This window comes from Armigeres subalbatus, chromosome 1 (genome assembly GCF_024139115.2).
Source record: "Armigeres subalbatus isolate Guangzhou_Male chromosome 1, GZ_Asu_2, whole genome shotgun sequence".
In the NCBI taxonomy this organism is placed as follows: domain Eukaryota; kingdom Metazoa; phylum Arthropoda; class Insecta; order Diptera; family Culicidae; genus Armigeres; species Armigeres subalbatus.
In genome coordinates this window covers 105609009-105630244 of record NC_085139.1, presented here as the reverse complement: position 1 = coordinate 105630244, position 21236 = coordinate 105609009, and the positions used below count along the sequence as shown (strand labels likewise).

The following is a 21236-nucleotide window of genomic DNA, read 5'->3' as shown; positions in this document are numbered from 1 at the left end:
GTAATAATAATCCGATGAAATGGTTTTGTATTTGTTTTTGGCGAAGACACAAGAAGGCGAAGTGCGCAGCGAACACGGTGGATCAATAAAGTGGAAGATGATTTTCGAACCCTTCAAAGACAGCGTGGCAATGTGCAGCCATGGGCAGAGATCAATTTGAATAAGAGTAGGAAGGAACCATTAATTGATCAATTTTCGACAATTCAGTTGATTTTTGCTGATATTGTTATAGCAATTGAATTAGGAGTTTTCAATTCTTTGGAATGAATTTCCATTGCAGAATACAATTGACTTCTCCATTTTAGTAAAAAAATGTTGCTTCCACTGCTTTTAAAAAGATTAATAAGACTCGGTTCATAGCAAAAGCCATTAGCAGCACTTACCTGACAGATTGTCCAGCATGTACGTGAGCAGCTTCTGCGTTCCATTGGGCTCGTTGTAGATTGACATAACGTCCTTCCCGAGAGGGTTCCCATGCAGACCGAGCACATGCAAATGGAACAGCTTACCCAGCTCGTATGGAAGCACACGCAGCAAGTTGTTGTTTAGCAGGAGTTCCCTAAAACGGTACAGGAAAATATGACGTCTTTCCTCCACAGGAAAAAGAAATGTGCAACCTCACCTTAGGTGAATAAGCTCGCCCAGCTCGGCCGGCAGGCTACGCAGCTTGTTGCTGGACAGGTCCAGCGTGCGCAGGTTGGCCAGCTGGCCGATCTGGTGCGGCAACCGCATCAGGCAGTTGTCGTTCAGGAAGAGCGCCGTCAGGTGTTCGAACTTCCACAGCGTGGGGCTGAGGTTGCGCACGCTGCCCGTTATCTCGACGCCATGCCAGCAGGTTTTCTTGCCGGCCGCAATATCCTCCGCCGTGAGAAAGGTCTGCTGCCGCCGGGGGTTATTGTTGTCGTACTTGTCTTTATTGCGGGACATCTTTTTCGACGGCGTTGTCTCCGGATGGTGGTGCTAGTAGTGTGATAGACGGACGATGCGAATTGTCGGCGGAACGTGTCTTTGCTGGCGGCGCCGGCGGTGCTCGATCGTCGCACTTGGTTGCGGTGCTGTTGCGCTACGGATCGGAAATGCGCGACGCCGGACGTTTCTCGCGAGACGACAATCACAGTGCAGAGGTTACCGGTGGACTCACAACGTTGCTTTGCTAACGCGGTAGATGGTTCCTGTTGAGAGAAAGAGAAAAGGAATAAATTTATTTATCAAGTGTTTATAACTGAACGATCTGCAAGAAAAGCCGGTTCAATAAAAGAGTCCTATCGAAGGAAAAGTTGTTACCTCCAATATATTTTTCAAATCAAAATCTTTTACATAATGTACATATTCACATCTGAGTTTTCAGTTTTCAGTAAAGAAAAGCCGGTTAATGAAAGTAAAGTCGTCTTCGTTGTTTCATTAAATTTTAATTCCAGAAAAAAGGAAAACCGCGTGAAAAGCTATCTTAGTGTATAGACTAATAATAAATGTATCAAAATTATACACTCTAAAAAATTATCACGTCATATTCACGTAAAAAATCACGTAACTGATCTGTCATGAACAAACGACGATTGTTACGTGACGCTAGTAATGCTCACCTGAAATTCACGTAGCTTCTACTAAAAACTTTGTTAATATGACTGTATATCCACGTAAACCATTTAAGTGAGATTGCAGCTTCGGCATTTGTGGAAGACCTGCATAGTAAACAATCTTCACGTCAGATTTACCTGAAAACAAATATGGTTCTTATCCACCATACTTTTCACGTAAGTGACTTGACACTCACATATAATAATGAATGACATAACCTAAGCATATATTCATAGGCTTCGCGGAGGTAAGTGATATTTAATTAGTTCAGGACTTGCAATCTACAGCTGCAATAAAAGCTTTTTTTCGTTACTAAAAGTTTATTTGATTATTCAACCGTTATTTATTTATTATCAGACTAAGGCCGGAGTGGCCTGTGCTGCACATAAAAGTCTTCTCCATTCAGCTCGGTCCATGGCTGCACTTCGCCAACCACGCAGTCTGCGCAGTCTTCAACCGTGTTCATTACATCTTATAGATGGTGAAAATACCACCACAAGGTAGTTTTGTAATATTCTGGGTTATCCAAACTTTTCTCGAGTTCGGGACTTGAGATTTACAGCTTATTAGAAGTTTTTTTTCGGTACTCGAGCTTCGATATGCATTCAATTATATCCATTACATCTCCCGATAGGTCAACAAATATCGTTAGATCGTTTTGGGTCCCAAATTGTCCTTGAGTTTGGAACATGAGATCGACAGCTGCAAGAAAATCGTTTTCCAATACTCAAAGCTTGAATATCCATTCAATTCAATACCAAATTTTCAACCAAATTTTCGTCACTCTGAGTTTGCTTCTATGAGTCGATTTCGAGTCGTGGTTCTTCCGGACCACGAATACCAGGTCGCCTTCGTTGATCGGCTTCTGTTCGTCGAACCATTTCGACCGCTGGTTGATCGTCGGAAGATACTCCCGACACCATCTCTCCCACATTCTGTCTGCCAGAAGCTGGGACCGCTTGTAAACGTTCCGCAAAGCATCGGCAGATCCAGTGGAAAACTTCTCCACCTCCAAGTCAGCACCCGACACCGTTCCCCGTAGAAAATGGTTCGGCGTCAGTGCTTCTGCTTCACCAGAGTCTTGCGGCAAGTAGGTCAAAGGACCTTGTTGACCTTGCATCAGATGCACTTACTCACCACCTGCTGTATCGCCGGACGCATTTTCGGGATCTGAAATCGCTGCCTAATCTCGTTGAATACAGGTCTCCGAATTACCGTGTCCGAACTGCTCGTGGTAGTTCTGCATCAACTTCTGCGTTATCGCGTGTAAACGCGACAGGATTATCGGGTGTCGTTTGTCGAGGGAACTTTCCCCACAATTTGCCAGCCTCCCATCCATGCGCAATTACTCCTTCGTCGTCTAATGCCGGTGAGCTTTTGTAGATTTGGCTACTTTTCTTGATGGTTTCCACCCGCGCTCCCGGCCGTCGTTTTAAATTGTTGGTCAGCGTGCTCATCTCGTCCGGAAAGCTATCCCACTGAGCCTGCCTTCACAAGATTGTCTCCACCGACTGGAGCTCTTCGCGCCGAAGAGGTGCTTTGATGGATTCGTAGTTCGCCGCTATCGTCTTCCTCAGCTGCTGCTGCTTTGCTTTAGCCTGTGCAGTAACTATCGGCTCACCTCGTCTCTTTCGCCGACAATTAGCGATAAAGCGTACCACGGTCGCTGTCACTCGCAGCAGCTTCGCCCAGTCGGATATTGGTTCGACGTTGATCGTCCCGTGGAATAGGACGACACCTCGAGCTTCTTCGTTAGTCTCTTCAAATTCTACTTCGCGCGTTGACCACAGTTCTTGCGGCCGATGAAGGAACGTGGGTCCGCAAAACCAGTCTCCATCACTTTGTAACGGCGGACCTTGACCCCACTTCGTCAGCACGTCTGCGATGTTCAGCTTGGTCGGAATCCATCGCCAGTCCGCAACCTTCGTGTAATCGAAGATACCAATGATGTGGAAGCGATCGTTAGCAACCATCCGTTTTTCACTTTGTTGATCATTCCATAACAGGCTTTCTTGAAGTGTAGACGTATAACTGATATTTGTAATAAAACTTTGTTCGTGTTCGTTATACCTTCGTTGTTCGTACGAATGACTTCAGGTTATGGGCTCTACGATGAAGGAGAGTTTCGGAATACCTCAGCTAAAAGGCGATAATTTTGCGAACTGGCAGTACAGAGTAAAACTACACTTGGAGGCCGTAGAAGTATCGGAATCGCTTGAAAAAGATGTGCCTGCTGCGGATCCTGAGCGAAAAGAGTTCCTCAAGATAGATCGTAAGGCGAAGTCTACCCTAGTAAGTTTCATCGCGGATGAATGCCTGGAGATCGTTCGAGAAAAGCAAACGGCTAAGGCGATGTGGAAAGCGCTCGAAGATACTTTTGCCAAGAAGTCAGTTGCAAGTCAGACCGTTTTAAGGAAGCAATTAGCAAGACTCAGAATGCGAGAAGGTTCGACGATGCGAAGTCATTTTCAAGTTTTCGATGAACTGATGCGAGAATGTGGGTGCCAAGCTACAGGAAAGTGATCTGGTGGCGCAGCTATTCCGTACATTGCCGGATAGTGTCGATCCGCTGGTAACAGCGTTGGAAAACATGAACGAAGATGAGCTAACTCTGGAAAAAGTGAAGCAAAGATTGCTAGCTGAAGAGATGAAGCGGTCTGATCGTTGTGTAGATCCAATAGAAGAAAAAGCTGCAGCCTTCGTAGGTGGCATGAGAAAGAAATTCGATAAGATGCCTAAGAAGTTCACTGGTAAGTGCCACCGGTGCGGCATAGTTGGACATATGCAGCGCGATTGTCGTCAGAAATCGAAGAAAGTACAAGGTGAAGCTAATGCAGCATGCGAAGCAAAGATGGTCTCGTTTATGGTAAACCAAACCGCAACAATGAGCAAGTCCAAGAAACTAGTATTCTTTGTGGATTCCGGATGCAGTGATCACTTAGTGAACAGTAGAGATTATTTGCAAAGCTTAAGGTCCATGGATGAGCCGTTCATAGTAGATGTTGCGAAGGACGGCGTTTCGTTGGTCGGTCAATATGAAGGAGAAATTCGAGGCGTTACTATGGCTGGAGTGCATTTTGAAATGAAGAATGTGGTCTATCTACCAGATCTCCGTGGAAACCTATTGTCTGTCAAGAAATTATCCGAGTCGGGGATCGAGTTGCTATTCACGAATCAAAATGGAAGAGATACAGCTATTCTGAAATATGAAGGTCGGGTAATAGCAGAAGCACGCCTGAGAGGTAATCTTTACGAGCTTGAGTTGGTGGCAGATCCCGTTGTGCCTTCCATAAATCTGTGTGCGGTGGAGGTGAGTTCACTGTGGCATCGTCGCCTTGGACACCCAAGTCAGCAAGTAATGGACAAGCTAGTCAAGCATGAAATGGTTACTGGTATCAATGGTAAACTGAAGGACATCGGCTTTTGTGATACATGCGTTAAAGGTAAACAATGTAGGGATCCATTCAATAACAGTCATGAAAAAGCAACCCGTCCACTGGAAAGAGTACACTCAGACGTGTGTGGACCGATAGACCCATCAGGCTGGGAAGGATCTCGATATTTCGTGTCCTTTATAGATGATTATAGTCACTTCGCCATAATTTTCAACATCAAGAAGAAGTCGCAGGTGTTTGAATGTTTCAAAGAATATGAAGCGCTGGCGTCGTCCCATTGGAACTTGAAAATAAGTAAGCTGACTGTAGATCAAGGAAGAGAGTATTGCTCCAATGCTCAACGGAAATTTTACAAGGAGAAGGGAATTCAAATCCAACCGACAGTTGCTTATTCGCCACAACAGAATGGCGTGGCGGAGAGGTTCAATCGTACACTGGTGGAGAAGATTCGGAGTATGCTCATTGACTCAAGAATGCCCAAGAATATGTGGTGCGAAGCCGCTCTTACTGCTACTTACCTGATCAACAGAAGTCCAACTACTGCTATCGCAGAAAAAGTGACACCGGCTGAATGTTGGACGAAGACTAAACCAGACGTTGGTAAGTTACGAATCTTCGGGTGCAAGGCCTTTGCATGGGTACCGAATCAATTACGGAAAAAGTTGGATGAAAAAAGTCGTGAAGCTGTGATGCTAGGATACGCTCCCAATGGATATCGTTTATGGGATAAATCGTTGCGCAAAGTTTTCATAGCTCGAGATGTCCGTTTTGATGAGTCCTGTCTACCGTTTGCGTCAAAAGAACTTTCACTGGAGGACAACCGTTTAGTGATTCCAATACGTTATGAGCAAGAGGGGGAGAACCAAAATGCTGTGAACAATGTGGAATCTGAGCGTAGAAGTGGAGAGGATACCCAAGATGAAGAAAATATTTCCGAAAGTGAAGTTTTTGAAGATGTGTCAGAACAATCTGAGGAAAACCCTGGAGCGCTCCCTTCGCAATTAAGACGTGAGAACTATGTAGAGTCAACCACGAGGCACAGCGAACGGGAGCGCAGGATCCCAGGTAAGTTCCTGAATTTCTTCACTGGTTTAAGAGCAACATCTGCTGGTAAAATATGTTGTTCCATAGATCCACCGACTACCTATGATGAAATTATGAGCCGTGATGATCGTGATTGCTGGACGGATGCTATAAATGATGAACTGAAATCCATGAATGACAATGGCGTGTGGGAATTAGTGCGTTGTCCTACTACAACAAGACTACTGCAGTCCAAATGGGTATTCTGTATCAAGCAAGACGAAAATGGCAATACAATCAGGCACAAAGCAAGGCTCGTTGTTAAAGGTTACCTTCAAAAACCGGGAATAGATTTTCAAGACACATATGCCCCAGTAGCAAAACTTTCGACGATACGGACAGTATTGGCGGTTGGAGTACAGAAGAAATTTCACTTTCATCAAATGGATGTGAAAACCGCCTTTCTACATGGAGAGTTGAAAGAAACGATTTATATGGCTGTTCCAAAAGGTGTTGAAGCAAAACATGGAGAAGTATGTCAACTACGGAAGTCGTTATATGGTCTCAAGCAATCACCACGCTGCTGGAATGAGAAGTTTAACAAAGTAATGTTGAAACTTGGATTCAAGAGATCAAAATATGATTACTGTCTGTATGTTCGAATTGGAAAGTGTGATGAAGAAACTATATATCTGGTACTGTACGTCGACGACTTATTGATTGCTGGTATCACTCCACAAATAATAGAAACATTGAAGAAACAATTGGTTCAAGAATTTAAAATGACAGGTAAAATGTTGTTATCTCAAAAGAGTACTGTGGAGAAAATATTACGGAAGTTCGGGATGGAAGAGTGCAATTCCAGTAGGAGTCCAATGGAGAAGGGGTTCTTCTTCTTATTGGCATTACATCCCCACACTGGGACAGAGCCGCCTCGCAGCTTAGTGTTCGTTAAGCACTTCCACAGTTATTAACTGCGAGGTTTCTAAGCCAAGTTACCATTTTTGCATTCGTATATCATGAGGCTAACACGATGATACTTTTATGCCCAGAGAAGTCGAGACAATTTCCAATCCGAAAATTGCCTAGACCGGCACCGGGAATCGAACCCAGCCACCCTCAGCATGGTCTTGCTTTGTAGCCGTGCGTCTTACCGCACGGCTAAGGAGGGCCCCTAGGGGGGTAGAAGGGGTTACAGCCCAATATAAACACAACAGAGGTGATTCAACGTGATTATCGGGAGTTACTGGGAAGTTTAATGTACTACATGATGTGCACTAGACCGGACATTTGCTATTCTGTTGGGTACCTTGGAAGGTTTCAACAACAACCTGGTCAAGAACACTGGACAGCGAAGAGTAGTACGATACTAAAAGGGTACTCAGTACATGTCGATTGAATTCAAACGACAAGAAAATGAAAAACCTCTTATTGGATTCGCAGGCGCAGATTGGGCAGGTGATCAAGCAGGCAGTAAGTCAGTGAGCGGCTTTATTTTCAAAGTTTTTGGAAATGCAGCGTCCTAGTCAAGCAAAAAGCAAGCAAGCGTGGCGCTCTCTTCAAGTGAAGCTGAGTATATATCATTGAGTTGTGCAGCTGCCGAAGCAATTTGGTTGACGGGAATCCTTACTGACTTGGGAGTTCGTAATATTGAACCTGTGACTATATTTGAAGATAACCATGGATGTATCGGTATGGCGAAAAACTATGAATCGAAACGTGCAAAGCATATCGACATCCGTTACCATTTTGTACGAGATCAAGTCGCTGAAGGAAAACTTGAAGTACTGGAAATTGGAACCAAAGATCAACTGGCAGACATCTGTACAAAGGCTCTGGATGGTGAACAGTTCCGAATACTCCGGAGAAACCTAGGATTGAACGATCGAGAGGGGGTGTAATCGAAGATACCAATGATGTGGAAGCGATCGTTAGCAACCATCCGTTTTTCACTTTGTTGATCATTCCATAACAGGCTTTCTTGAAGTGTAGACGTATAACTGATATTTGTAATAAAACTTTGTTCGTGTTCGTTATACCTTCGTCGTACGAATTACTTCACTTCGTCAGCTCCTGAATCTCGCCGACTCGAAATGCAACGAATTGCTTGTACCGATGTTGATCCGAGTTGAGCCAACTACATACGGTGCGGGAGTCCGTCCGAATAACTGTGCGGGCGATCTGGTACGAGGCTCATTCGCGCCCCCAGAACGGCACCCATCAGCTCCAAACGGGGAATCGACTGCCGCTATATCGGGGCCACCTTGGCCTGGGACATCATTAGGCTTCAGCGGACCTCACCCTCAATTATCGCTCGCAAATAGGCTACGCAGCCGTATGCGTATTCGCTGGCATCGGTGAAGATGTGGACTTCCAGTGAATCGACTTCGGCGGACTCCGGCAACAAATTTATACAGCGCTGCCACAACGTCCAGGATTTTTCGTCGATTTCATCGTTCCAATTGGAACGCCAGAGATGCTGGATGATAATTTTGCCGTGGATGATAAATGGTGACAGCAACCCAAGCGGATCAAAAAACCCCAAACCCCATTCCCTCCATCAGGTACGGCTACAACTCGTCCCGATGCATTGTCGAGAACGAAAAATCATCCGCTTTAGGGTCCCAGATTACTCAAAAAACCCTTTCCTTCAGCATTTGCTTGTCACGGCAGAAGTGTACCGGCGCGGCCGGTATATATGGCGAATTCGACACCCAGTTCCGGATATCGAATCCTGCTTTCAGATGGAGCAATCTAACGTTCTTCGCCAGCTTAATGACCGCTTCCAAATTGACGCTGTCGAAATAGTCGTCGACGTTATGGAGGTGGACAATCATCGCCGATGCCTCCGGATATTGTGCAGCAAACTCCTCCGCGTTCCAGTTCTTCACAAACTGCGCCAAGCATGGGGAACTTGTCGACCCGAAAGTCGCTACGTCCATGACGTAAACGCTGTTTCTCCGGAGATTTCCGGAAGATAAACTGCTGCTTCTGCTTGTTATCGGGGTGAATCTTTAGTTCTCATGCAGCACTGGATTTTTTTCCGAATTTGTTCTCCAGCTGCTTAATTCTTCGCACAGCCACTGGGAAGTGGTCCGGGAACCGTGGATCATCATTCTTCCACAACAACCCAGTTTCGAAGCGATCTCCGACTCGTCTCGTTGTACGCTCCACTCTTCGGCTGTTTCTTGCGGTATCGCCACCACCGATTCTTCCAACGCGCAGGGGCTTTTGAGCAACTCGTGTAAGTCGTCGTTGGTGATATGCTGATGATAGCCAAGATAGTTGCCTACGACAATCGTGGTGGATTGTCTATGCCCATACACTGTCCAACCGAATTTGGTTCAAACCGCGATCGGTTCCATTGAGGTGCCCACCTTCGCCTCCAAGGGAGCAAACGAGTGGATATTGTTCGCTCCAATGAGCAACTGCGGCTGTCCGTCGTACGACTCGATCGGCAACCCCCGCATGTGCTCGTACTGTGTAACAAGTTCTTCGCTATCCAACTTCTGATGTGGCAGCATCAGCTTTCCAACTGTGTGGACGGTATGTAATGGTGTAACATCTTGCCGCCCGCACTGGTACTCGTGCCCGACGCCCACAGATTCATCTTCCGCGTATCTTCCACTCTCGAGACATTTCCGGTCCATCTAATGGTCAGCCGCTCATTTACTCCGACCGCGCCAGGGGATCGGCGAGCTTTTTCTCCACCAGAGTAATGGAAGCACCCTCGTCCAGGAACGTCAACACAGTAGCAGACTTCCCACCGCAGAAAAGTTGTACCGGAATAATGCAGAACAAGACCGTGCAGTTTGTTCGGATATGAGCACTCATCCCGACCACGTTTCCGATTGGGTGCATCAGTGGATTGTGGAACTCTCTGCATTCGCCGATGTTGCAGCGGACCTTAAACTTGCACTGGCCTCCGTGTTCGTTGAGACACACGTGGCACAGCTTTTCGCGGTTTACCAGCTTCAGGCGCTCGGTGTACCGCAACTTCTTGAGCCTCGCGCTGTGTCGAAGCCGATGGCTTGTTTTGCGACAGTAGTTGCACGGTCTCAGGAGTTTCTCGTTTGCGGTCACATTGGAACTGCTGGCTTCGCTGTGGAGATACAGACCTCCCTTTTCCTTAGACCTTCTTTTCCCGGCATGGAGAACTCCTTTTAGAGGATGCGGTTTGAACTCCACGTCTACGTTGGCTTCGAAAGCATCCGCTACGATGTCCATCAGGACATCCGTCAGCGTTCGCAGCGTCGTCTCTCCTCGGATCCTCCGATAGTGGACCCACACGCGCTTTTCCCGATCCGGCAGCTTAGCAACCAACGATTTAATTGGCAGCGGATTCACGAGGTGCTGCCGCAGATCGGCTGCCTCAAGATGGCCGCACAGCTGCTCCACAGATAAACTTTTTTTGCCGTTTGGAGTTATTCTGTTTAGAAAATCAGGAGTTTCACCGTATCTGCATGTAAGTATTTACAAATTGTTGATTTATTATTAACTGATTTATGTTTCTTTTTAGGTTTTACTCACTGGTATCTCAACTGTCCTACACTTTTTTCTGTTGCTCGTAATAAATAATTTATTATTTATTTATTCAGACTAAGGCCGAAGTGGCCTGTGCGGTATATAAGAGTCTTCTCCATTCGGCTCGGCCCATTGCTACACGTCGCCAACCACGCAGTCTACGGAGGGTTCGCAAGTCATTTTTCACTTGATCGATCCACCTTGCCCGCTGCGCACCTCGCCTTCTTGTGCCCGTCGAATTTTTGTCGAGAACCATTTTTACCGGATTACTGTCCGACATTCTGGCTACGTGCCCGGCCCTTCCGATTTTCGCGGTGTGAACGATGGATGGTTCTCCCAACAGCTGATGCAACTCGTGGTTCATTCGCCTCCTCCACGTACCGTCCGCCATCTGCACCCCACCATAGATGGTACGCAGCACTTTCCTTTCGAAAACTCCAAGTGCACGCTGGTCCTCCACGAGCATCGTCCAGGTCTTGTGTCCGTAGAGGACTACCGGTCTAATGAGCGTTTTGTAGATTGTCAGTTTGGTACGGCGGCGAACTCTATTCGATCGGAGCGTGTTGCGGAGTCCAGCCACTATGCGTCTACTATGTACGATTTGCAGCCACTATGCGTCTCCGAATTTCTCTGCTGGTATCATTTTCGGCAGTCACCAGTGAGCCCAAGTACACGAATTCTTCAACCACCTCGATTTCGTCACCACCGATGCAAACTCGCGGTGGGTGGCTCACATTGTCTTCTCTTGAACCTCTTCCGATCATGTACTTCGTTTTCGACGTGTTGATGACTAGTCCGATCCGCTTGGCTTCCCTCTTCAGTCTGATGTAGGCTTCCTCCATCTTCTCAAAGTTACGTGCCATAATATCTATGTCGTCGGCGAAGCCAAATAGCTGGACGGACTTATTGAAAATTGTACCACTCGTGTTAATCCCTGCTCTTCGTATTACACCTTCCAATGCGATGTTGAATAGTAGACACGAAAGACCATCACCTTGCCGTAACCCTCTGCGGGTTTCGAAAGGACCCGAGAATGCCCCTGAAATACGAACTACGCACATCACCCGATCCATCGTCGCTTTGATCAACCGTGTCAGTTTATCCGGAAATCCGTGTTCGTGCATTAGTTGCCATAGCTGGTCCCGATTGATTGTATCATATGCGGCTTTGAAGTCGATGAATAGATGATGTGTGGGCACGTTGTATTCGCGGCATTTCTGCAGTACTTGGCGAATGGCACCTGGTCCGTGGTGCAACCTGGTACTGCCCCACGAACTCCCTTGCAATTGGTGCTAGTCGACGGCATCAAATTTGGGAGAGTACCTTGTAGGCGGCGTTCAGCAATGTGATTGCGCGGTAGTTGCTACAATCCAGCTTATCGCCCTTTTTGTAGATGGGACACACGACACCTTCCATCCACTCCTGCGGCAAAACTTCCTCCTCCCAAATCTTGGTAATGAACCAGTGCAGCGCTCTAGCCAGTGCCTCACCACCGTGTTTAAATAGCTCTCCTGGTAGTTGGTCAACCCCAGGGGCTTTGTTGTTCTTCAGCCGGCCAATCTCCTCCTGGATTTCCTGGAGATCCGGAGCCGGTAGAATTTCGTCCTGCGCGCGTTCCCTTAGGTCCATCACCATACCGCCATCTTCGTCTGCCACATCGCCATTCAGGTGCTCTTCGTAGTGCTGCCGCCACCTCACGCTCGTTCGTAAGAAGATTCCCGTTTATGTCCTTACACATATCAGGCAGTGGCACGTGGCCCTTACGTGAACGGTTCAACTTCTCATAGAATTTTCGTGTGTTATTAGCGCGGTACAGTTGCTCCGTCTTTTCACGGTCTCGATCTTCCTGCTGACGCTTTTTCCTCCCGAAAATCGAGTTTTGTCTGTTCCGCGCCTGTTTATATAGTGCCTCGTTCGCCCTCGTGCGGTGTTGCAGCAATCTCGCCCATGCTGCATTTTTCTCTTCTACTAACTGCTCACATTCGCCGTCATACCAGTCGTTTCTCTGATTCGGGGGCACCGTGCCAAGTGCAGCGGTTGCGGTGCTTCCAATGGCGGATCGAATATCTCTCCAGCCATCTTCAAGAGACGCTGCGCCTAGCTGCTCTTCCGTTGAGAGTGCCACTTCTAGCTGCTGCGCGTATTCTTGGGCTAGTCTACCGTCTTGTAGCCGCCCAATGTTAAGCCGCGGCGTCCGACTTCGACGCGTGTTGTACACCGTCGAGAGTTTTGAGCGCAGGCATACTGCAACGAGCTAGTGGTCGGATTCAATATTCGCACTGCGGTAAGTGCTGACGTTCGTGATGTCGGAGAAGAATTTACCGTCGATTAGAACGTGGTCGATTTGGTTTTCCTTTTCTCGGTTAGGTGATCTCCATGTGGCCTTGTGGATATTTTTGCGGGGAAATAAATAATTTCGAATTCAAATTTACCAAATAACGATTTTTGCCTTTCAACAATTCGATAATAAATATTATTCGATAATAAAAGCTGCGATGGCGAAGTTTGTTTTCTTTATGTTCGCCTCTTTACTCCCTACACTGTCTACCACCACGATTATACCTTCTCTCTTCGCTTGTCTTACACTACTACTACTACTAAGCGCGAGCTGTCATGTTGCCCGTTATGCTGCAACCAGGGCGGTTAACGCGGCGTCGTAACAACCCGGGTAGAGATGAATTACAAACAAATAACAAAATAATAACAAATTTTGCTGTGATATCAGATTTTGTTATTCTTATGTTATTCATAAGTATTGACGCGTGTTATACGTCGGATCCTAGGCAGATCATGCTGAGGCGGTGGCATTTGAAAAAGTTGTCCGAAGTGCTCAGTTGGGTCGGCCAATAGCTGACCATTCACGTCTTTCGCAGGTATCGTTGGCGAATGTCCCCGTTTGCTGCGGCTCATTATAGCTGCTTTGGCTTCTCTTCGCTACTCTATCTTCCTCCAAGTCTCATCGGTGATTCAATAATTCCTCTGAGTGCGCAGTTCGCCCAGATTAATCTCGCTGGTGGCGATGAAGGCGTTTTTTTATGGCGGTCTCTTGTTTTCAACGCTGACACCTACCGGAATATGTGCAGCACACGTCTTCAGTTCTGCCACCTTTTCACCGTGGCATCTTCCAGTCGACGTCCAACTCTCTTCTCCTGCTGACGAATCCGCGAAATATGCGCAGGCATATTTCGTTGATGAGAATGTAATGCACTACACGGAAGAAAAAAAGTACCCAAAATTGAGTATTTTTAAACTTACTTTTGAGTTATTTTTTCTCTTCTCTTTCATCCACTCTTTCTTTTGTTGTCAAAAACAAAAGAACGAACAATCCATCGACGCCAGTTCAATACGGAAAGCCAACCTTGAGTTTATTGCCTGAACTCAAAATTGAGTAAATTAAACCTCTAGTTGGGTAAATAAATTTTCCGTTGGGTATTCTTTAACATGGGAGTAAAGGCAAACTACTTCGACCCCATTTACTCAATTTTGGCTTCCCGCACGAATGTTCGAGGTTGGGTGAATTGAACTCACTTGCTCACTGCTCTGCCAGTTCTATCTATAAACTATAAACGAACTGCCTATGTCCAAAATCATTACATCCAAAACATTTTCCCTGCAAACATTCCTTCGTACTTGCCTTTGAACGATTCCGGTTTAGTTTAACCATGCGTTGTTTGAAATGATCCTTCTCGTCCATCTCTTCTAGACTTTGCTGCATGCACAGTTTTGCCATTTGAACTTTTTTGTTCCTCCGCTAACAGCCTTGCTTCCACAATGCCGAATTTAAGCTCATCGTCCTTCATATTTTCCAGTGCAGTTGTGACTGGCAGATGCCGGCAGGGTTATGAATAGTTGGCTGATTACATCCTTTTCACATATTTTCGAACCCGCATTTTTCAATTGCCGTATCAATTCGTCAAATTTGCAAAAATGTTCTTTCAGTGGTCCTCCTTCAGGCATTCAGGATTGTGTAGACACCTTCGAATGAAATTCAAGGAAGCAAACCCTTATTCTCCTAAAGTTCTCTTCAAACTGTCCCACATTTCTTTAGCTGTCTTCAAGTCCCGGACGTATTCAAGATGACTATCCACGATGTATGTAACAATTCACGCATTCGCTTTCTCGTTTTGTGCTTCATAAGTTTTCTTCTCTGCCTCTGCAGCTTCTGCTGCTGGTGGCTCTTCAGCAATTGATTTCTTCACTCCATGCGCTGAAAGTTGCGTTTCCACCAGGACCAACCAGGTATCAAATCCTTTTCCCGAAAACTGTGTAATTCCTGCTTATTGTGCTGTTGACGCCACAACTTTATCTTATTCAAAATATTAAGTTAGAAGCTCCTGGGCCCATAGGAATTCCACCGTCAGGTCCAAACCGTGGGACCTTCCAATGGCAATCTTTAATTCAAATGAACTTAATATTAACATTAAAACCTTGGCATTAATAAAATAGGTCCAGGTGACGTTGAATGCGCTGTTCTCCGGAGATAATTTAAATGGCCTAAGGCTGGAGATTCACCCCTAATGTCGCGGTCAAGCCTTTTTTTCCTCTGGCCATCCGAATTCGAAATGGAAGTGAAATTCCGAAAATGATCCAATATATCCGACCGTAATAACAAGTATACAGAACGTCGGAGAATGAATTAAACAATATCAGAACGCGGAATAACAGCTCTAGAGCACTGAAATTGTTGAAATAAGCATTTTCGATCTTGCATTGCTGCAGTAAATAGACCAGGGAATTATTGGCTATGCGAGTGAGGCGACAGTAATGGAATTGGGGGAGTACGATGCTATGGAGGTTAATGTTGCGAGGGACTCAGAACCCGGGTTGGAGTTCCCGGGCTGCCCGGTCACTGGAGGGGTGGAGACTTATAGCCTTGGGGTAACCATGGAATGCCCGAAAGCATCGAGTTGTGGGATCTTGCTCCCAAGATTGATCTCGGGGTCCCAGTGAAGCCGTTAAATTAGTTTGTATAGGCCCCCATCTTTTAAAAAAGAGATAAGGGCCGCAGTGCTAGCAGCGTTGCCGGATAGAGCATACCTGATGCTATCAGATATCCCGTAGGCATCGCTGAGACATAATGTTCCACGGAGTTGCGAACATCACAGACGTCGCAGGTTGTATGAAAAGAGCTCCCGTCGAAGTGATGCTAGAGCCGTGTGTGTCCGGTTCGGAGCCGGGAGATGATTTGCTGTTCTTTGAGGTTGGATAGGTCTGTCCATGCAGATGTGGTCCGCTTAATTTTCCGAATATATCCGGAAGTTGTGGCAATCCAGGAAATTTCCCAGTTCTCTCGTACAGCTATCCTTATCCAGGAAAACGCTGCCCCTGATATCCGTCTCCGGCAAGGAGATCTGTCGTGATGTTTCCAGGCACTCCGCAGTGCCCCGGAACCCAAGCGGAGGTTGTGTTCGGGAGCATGTTCGCTAAGATGCTTTGGATCCAAGGGTGAAATGACGCTGGCAGAGTCGGACAGGACGAGGATGGGTTTCCTTGATGGATAGGTGGCGGCGATGAAAGCCGCGGCTGCTTCGGCCGAAAAGATGGTGCACATATCCGGGAGGCTGTTTGACACAGTGAAGCCGGTCCCGGTGACCCCAATGCCGACTCCACGGCCCGAAACCGACCCATCCGTAAACCTGTGTTCATGGTTGGGGAAATCTCTGTTAAGGAGCTCGGCCACCGACCTTCTAAGAGCCATTGAATTGTCACCCCTGCGGAAGTTGCTAGCTATGGATCTATTTACTACATCCTTTTGGTCACCGCTGGAGCCCCACCTGGAATAACTCAGATCAAGGCACAATTCACCGTTAACGTCGTTTTTCGCTGGCCCCCTTCTGTAGGGTTTTCCAAGACTGCCAGCAAGTGTGTCCGCGGACACGTCTGTCGTCGAATATACCAATCTATTGCCCGGCCCCAGCATCAAGTTGCTGGAACTTTCTATCCCCAATCGCAAAATCATGGAAATGCTTGGTGTGGGCTAAACATCAGCTGTATAGCCAAAATTAAGTTAGTCCTATCCGGATACGGATAGGACAAGCTATCATAGAAAGGAGCATTCTCTACGACATGGAACTAACATGCCTTGCTCACCGTAACCTCATCGATACCCTGTCGGCGACCTTTAACCAGTACGTGAGAGCTGCGCTTGACTTGCTTTCGTTCACACCTGCCGATCCGCCAAGCCTAACGCTGATGGTAAATCTGTTCGACACAAGGCTCGCTACAATACAAGGAGCTACATTGACTACGAGGAAACATATATTCGTACCTGTCGCCAAGTTAGCTACCATCCGGATCATTTTTGCAGTGACAAACACATGCGATCTTGAGCTTCACCAGATGGGGTACGTACGGCATCTTTTTTAACCAAAGTTTGTCGTTGACTGTCGCTTGAAGCGTTTGCTCTATAACATGAAGCAATCGCGAAGATTTTGTTTCTTTATCTTCAAGCCTTCATTCGTTTGCGTCATGATAATTGTCTGCACGTGCGACAGAAGAACGGAGAAACGATTTTTATTGTGGTGTGATGTATGTAAATGACTTATTGATCGTCGCGAAGATATTCATGAGCGAATTGGACATGGAATTGGACATCTATCACCTTTTTCGCCAAAGACCGAACTCGTGAAGTCATGTTGTTGCAGAAATTCGAGATTCAAAACATTTGCTAAAGTAAGACTGCAGGTTACACGAGCAAATGGAGTCAGCAAAATCCCTGTCAGAAGCTAGACATAAATCCTAATTTCAATAGAAAGTTTTATCATGGAAAATTCTTCTGAATTTCGCAAACTTCTATTCTCCTAAGAATTTCAGAAAAAAATAACCCAAAAAAAAAACTTGAACTTCATTGTACGGTGGAAAAATATCTCCAAAAAGAAGGCTGACGTCGTCGATAGCTTTCGACGTCATGAAAAATTCTAGAGTTTATGCAAATTTGGGTGAAAAATTATCCCGAATGTCTATGAAAAGTTCTACCGAACCTCTACAGGTTAGTTTTCCGAAGTTTCAAGGAAAATTCTTCCACATTTCCGTGGAAATTGATAAGATCGTCCCCGCAGATAAACCATTGTGGTATCTAGGGAATGAGTGCTAGTAATGAACACCGTGAGTATGATGGACACCCTGAACAAAATCCCAAATAAAATGCTGGAATCGACTATTTTCTACAAACTTCCGTCGGGTGAAGTTGCTTCATTTAACAGGACAGCAGTTCCATACATTTGTTATGGACAGGGAAGCAGAAATTTGGTTATAGGTACCTCATCGACGCAACCATAGAACGGAAATAGAGGACTTCTTGTGCAATATCAGCGAATTCGCTTATGGAAGTTCTTTTTTTATTAGTTAGTTATCCAAATCCCTGAACAGCATGTGTGCATCTTTTGACTTAACCCTTAAATGCGCAATGTTGTTTTAAAACAACAAACCGAAAATACGTTTAATGTTAATGATTTCAATGGTTATTTACGTTAAAAATATTTTTTTAATTTAGGCTGATAATTTTGACCACTTTGCATTCCACAATCCCATTGCAAAGAAACCTTCCAAAAGAGTGACATTTTGCAGAGATGTGTACCAAATTTTGCATTGCCAGCAGTTACCTTGTTTTGCAAAATCTCACAACGAACCGCAACACAACCCCTTCTTACCTTCATCTACGTCCGGGTGGACGACACACGACGCTTCCCGTCCTTCGGCGACGACAACGGAGACAGCCAACGACGGAGGAACGATCACCACGGTGCAGCTGGGCGCTTCCAGAACTCCTGCCAATCCAACAACAACGGGGGTGGGAATCTCCGCAAACTACCAAGCTGGACAGAAACAGTCCCAGCGGATCACACAAACACAGAAAAAAGCTGCCGTACACTCGCGGCGACGATTCACTTTTACTCTCGATCACCAGTTCCGTCGCGGCACGGATCGACCCTGGGGAACGCTTTCCTTCGCGGCGCTTCCGACGACGAATTCTCAAACAATATTCGCAAATACACTTCCGCCCGTCGCTCGGCCTCTTGCTCGTTCCTCGCACGACCGCGGCCTCTTCCTGTTTTGCCCACACACAAGACACGGAGGGAGGGCGCAAGCAAAAATGAAAACACACCGCGGCTCTTCGGATAGCAATTTTCTGGCGCTTGGCCCCTCTCGGAACCGGTGGCGAAAGCAAATCCGCGTTTCACGGGATCGCGTTGCACGTAGGCTCAAACCCGAAGAACACCGAGACGAACGCAGCGGACACTTCGCGGAGACGGATTTTACCAAAAGGGAAAAGTTGACCGAAAATAGGAGCGCTTCTGGATAAATTTTTGCTGCGTTTTTCTTTCTCTCGCTACACACAATCGCGTACACCCGATGATGGACCCGTTTACACTGGGCGAAAACGTCCCTTCAGTGAACGAAACAAAATTGTGTTAATTTTTTTTATGGAAACAAGAAACAATTTAAAAACTGGTTCCGGCAACATTTTGAAGAATTATGAGAAATTTAATACAATTTTTGTGTAGCATACATTCATTTAAGACCGATATCATAGTTCAAATTTGTTTATTCTCCGTTGTAAAATATTGTACCATGAATAATTTTGATATTGATATCAATGATCGTTTATATGATCAATGAAAATTTGGAATGAAACTGAATCACTACTGATTTCACTCTGATGGTTTTCTGAAAGGGTCGTTAATTGATTTATTTGTTTGTTTTAAATTATAAAAATAGTTCAGAGCTCCATGAGAAAGTTGACTTGAAATAAATTATAAAATCAATAGAGCTAATAAAATTTTCTATCATTAATACCATCCAAAAATGATGTTTTTCGCGAACCGAAAAATTGCAGAACCAAGTAAGCAACAATCAATATATCATGCATGATATGCATGCATTTAACAATTCCCTGAATAATGATGGTGTATGAAAAAACAGCGCTATACTTGTACAATATTATTATTCAATGAATAGAAACTGAATTATTCAAACGATTCGAAGAATGGCGAATTTCTATTCCGATTAAAACCTACACAATTTTGCATCTTTCCGGATTTGATTGATGAAATTTCATCAGCATTTAAACTAAGGAATGGTGAATATTTCCGGCAGAAACTCAAAGCCTGAATATATTGCATTACCACAAAAGATATTTTAGTTACCAGATAAAGATTGTCGCTTCGGTTCCCTTTGTTCTGCTGTCCGAAACATGTGTGGTACCTAACTGTCAAATCGTATGTATTTTGCCTTCATTGACATTTAGATCCCCTATCCTCGCCAGCAAAAGATGTTCCGGACAGCGACGACAGCGACAATCTTTATCTGGTAACTAAAATATCTTTTATTACCACTTATTGCAATATAAAATAATGTCCATTGAGAAGCAAAAGCGATTCAAGCAGAATATTTGATTCAGTGCCTGCTGGGAAGAAGGCGAAGATGCGATGCGAGCGGATGATGGATGGTTCGTCGAGTTTTGTGTGCGATGCTCGACTAATCGTTTAAAGAACTGTCATCAAAAAACGCCAAAACGGCACAGCTCTACACGGAAATAAAATCAAATACTTTCATCGATGAAATCTATAGAGCAACTTATGATTAGGGCCGAAATCTGCAGATGGGTGGTGCGAATATGGCGAATATATTCGATTTGGTAAAAGATATTTTAGTTACTAGATAAAGATTGTCGCTGTCGTCGCTGTCCGGAACATCTTTTGCTTGCGAGGATAGGGGAGCTAAATGTCAAAGAAGGAAAATCCATACGATTTGACAGGTATGTACCACACATGTTTCGGACAGCAGAACAAAGGGAACCGAAGCGACAATCTTCATCTAGTAACTAAAATATATTTTGATTTGGTTGTCAAACTGCAGCCAACATTTTTTATTGTGTCAGAGCCAAACATTGAAGATTGTGGTTATGTTTTAGATCTCTTGTGAGGAGTAAACTCTTAGTGGATAATACAGGGTGTCGACTCAAATTTGAGAATAAAATTCCCTGACTTTCCAGACTATTTCTCGAAAAATTCCAGTTCTGAAAAATGTTTTTTCAATTCCTAACAGTATATGAAAATATCTGCAAGTTTGAATCCCTGAAGTCCATACGAGTTCCTGAGTTACTGGAAGCCTAATCACTCCTAGAAGCAGTACCTTGAGAATTTATAGGAATTCGTAGGTAAATCTGGTCGTTCACAAAGACTCAAGAATGTGCACAGAACTCCATTATGTTATAGACTTCTGGGGCCCTCATACACCTTCCGGAATTCTCACGGACTCCCTCGAGTCGCAATAGAATTTCAAGACCACTGACGGACTTTTTCAAATCGATGACGTTTTCATGATCTTGGAAATTTGTGTGACATCTTGCATTGTTTGAAACGACTTTTGAACTCTTTCCAAACAATCGAAGGGGCGTCTAGAAATCCTTTGAATTCCCTTAAAATTGTTAAAGATTTGCAGGTATTATCGAGGACGTTAAGAAACCTCCATTGGCTCTCAAGTATACTTACAGAGTAAGAACTCTTGTTCACTCTCTGTGGGGTTTATGGGCTTCTAAAAATAGTCACGACCGGCCAGCAAACCTCCAAATATTCAAGAACTCAGTACCTAAGCTCCGATAAATCTATTCAGCACTTATAGTAGGCCCAGGAAAACATTCTAACCACTGCGAATCTTCAAATATTTTGGTCAGTATACACTCAGGCCGTTTGTTTTTTAGTGGAATTCGATTTG

General features: G+C 45.2%; 1 protein-coding gene across 1 annotated transcript in view; it reads right to left on the bottom strand.

Annotated features, from left to right (window-relative positions):
• The window catches only part of LOC134204348 (CCR4-NOT transcription complex subunit 6-like), a 642731-nt gene extending 623834 nt beyond the window's left edge, over positions 1 to 18897 (bottom strand). The window contains exons 1-3 of the mRNA XM_062679178.1: positions 18170 to 18897; positions 623 to 1172; positions 384 to 559 (exon numbers count right to left, since the gene is read on the bottom strand). Coding sequence (XP_062535162.1) covers positions 384 to 559; positions 623 to 927 — 481 coding nt within the window. The 5' untranslated portion in view covers positions 928 to 1172; positions 18170 to 18897. The remainder of the gene's footprint in view (positions 1 to 383; positions 560 to 622; positions 1173 to 18169) is intronic.
• Positions 18898 to 21236: the final 2339 nt, after the last annotated feature.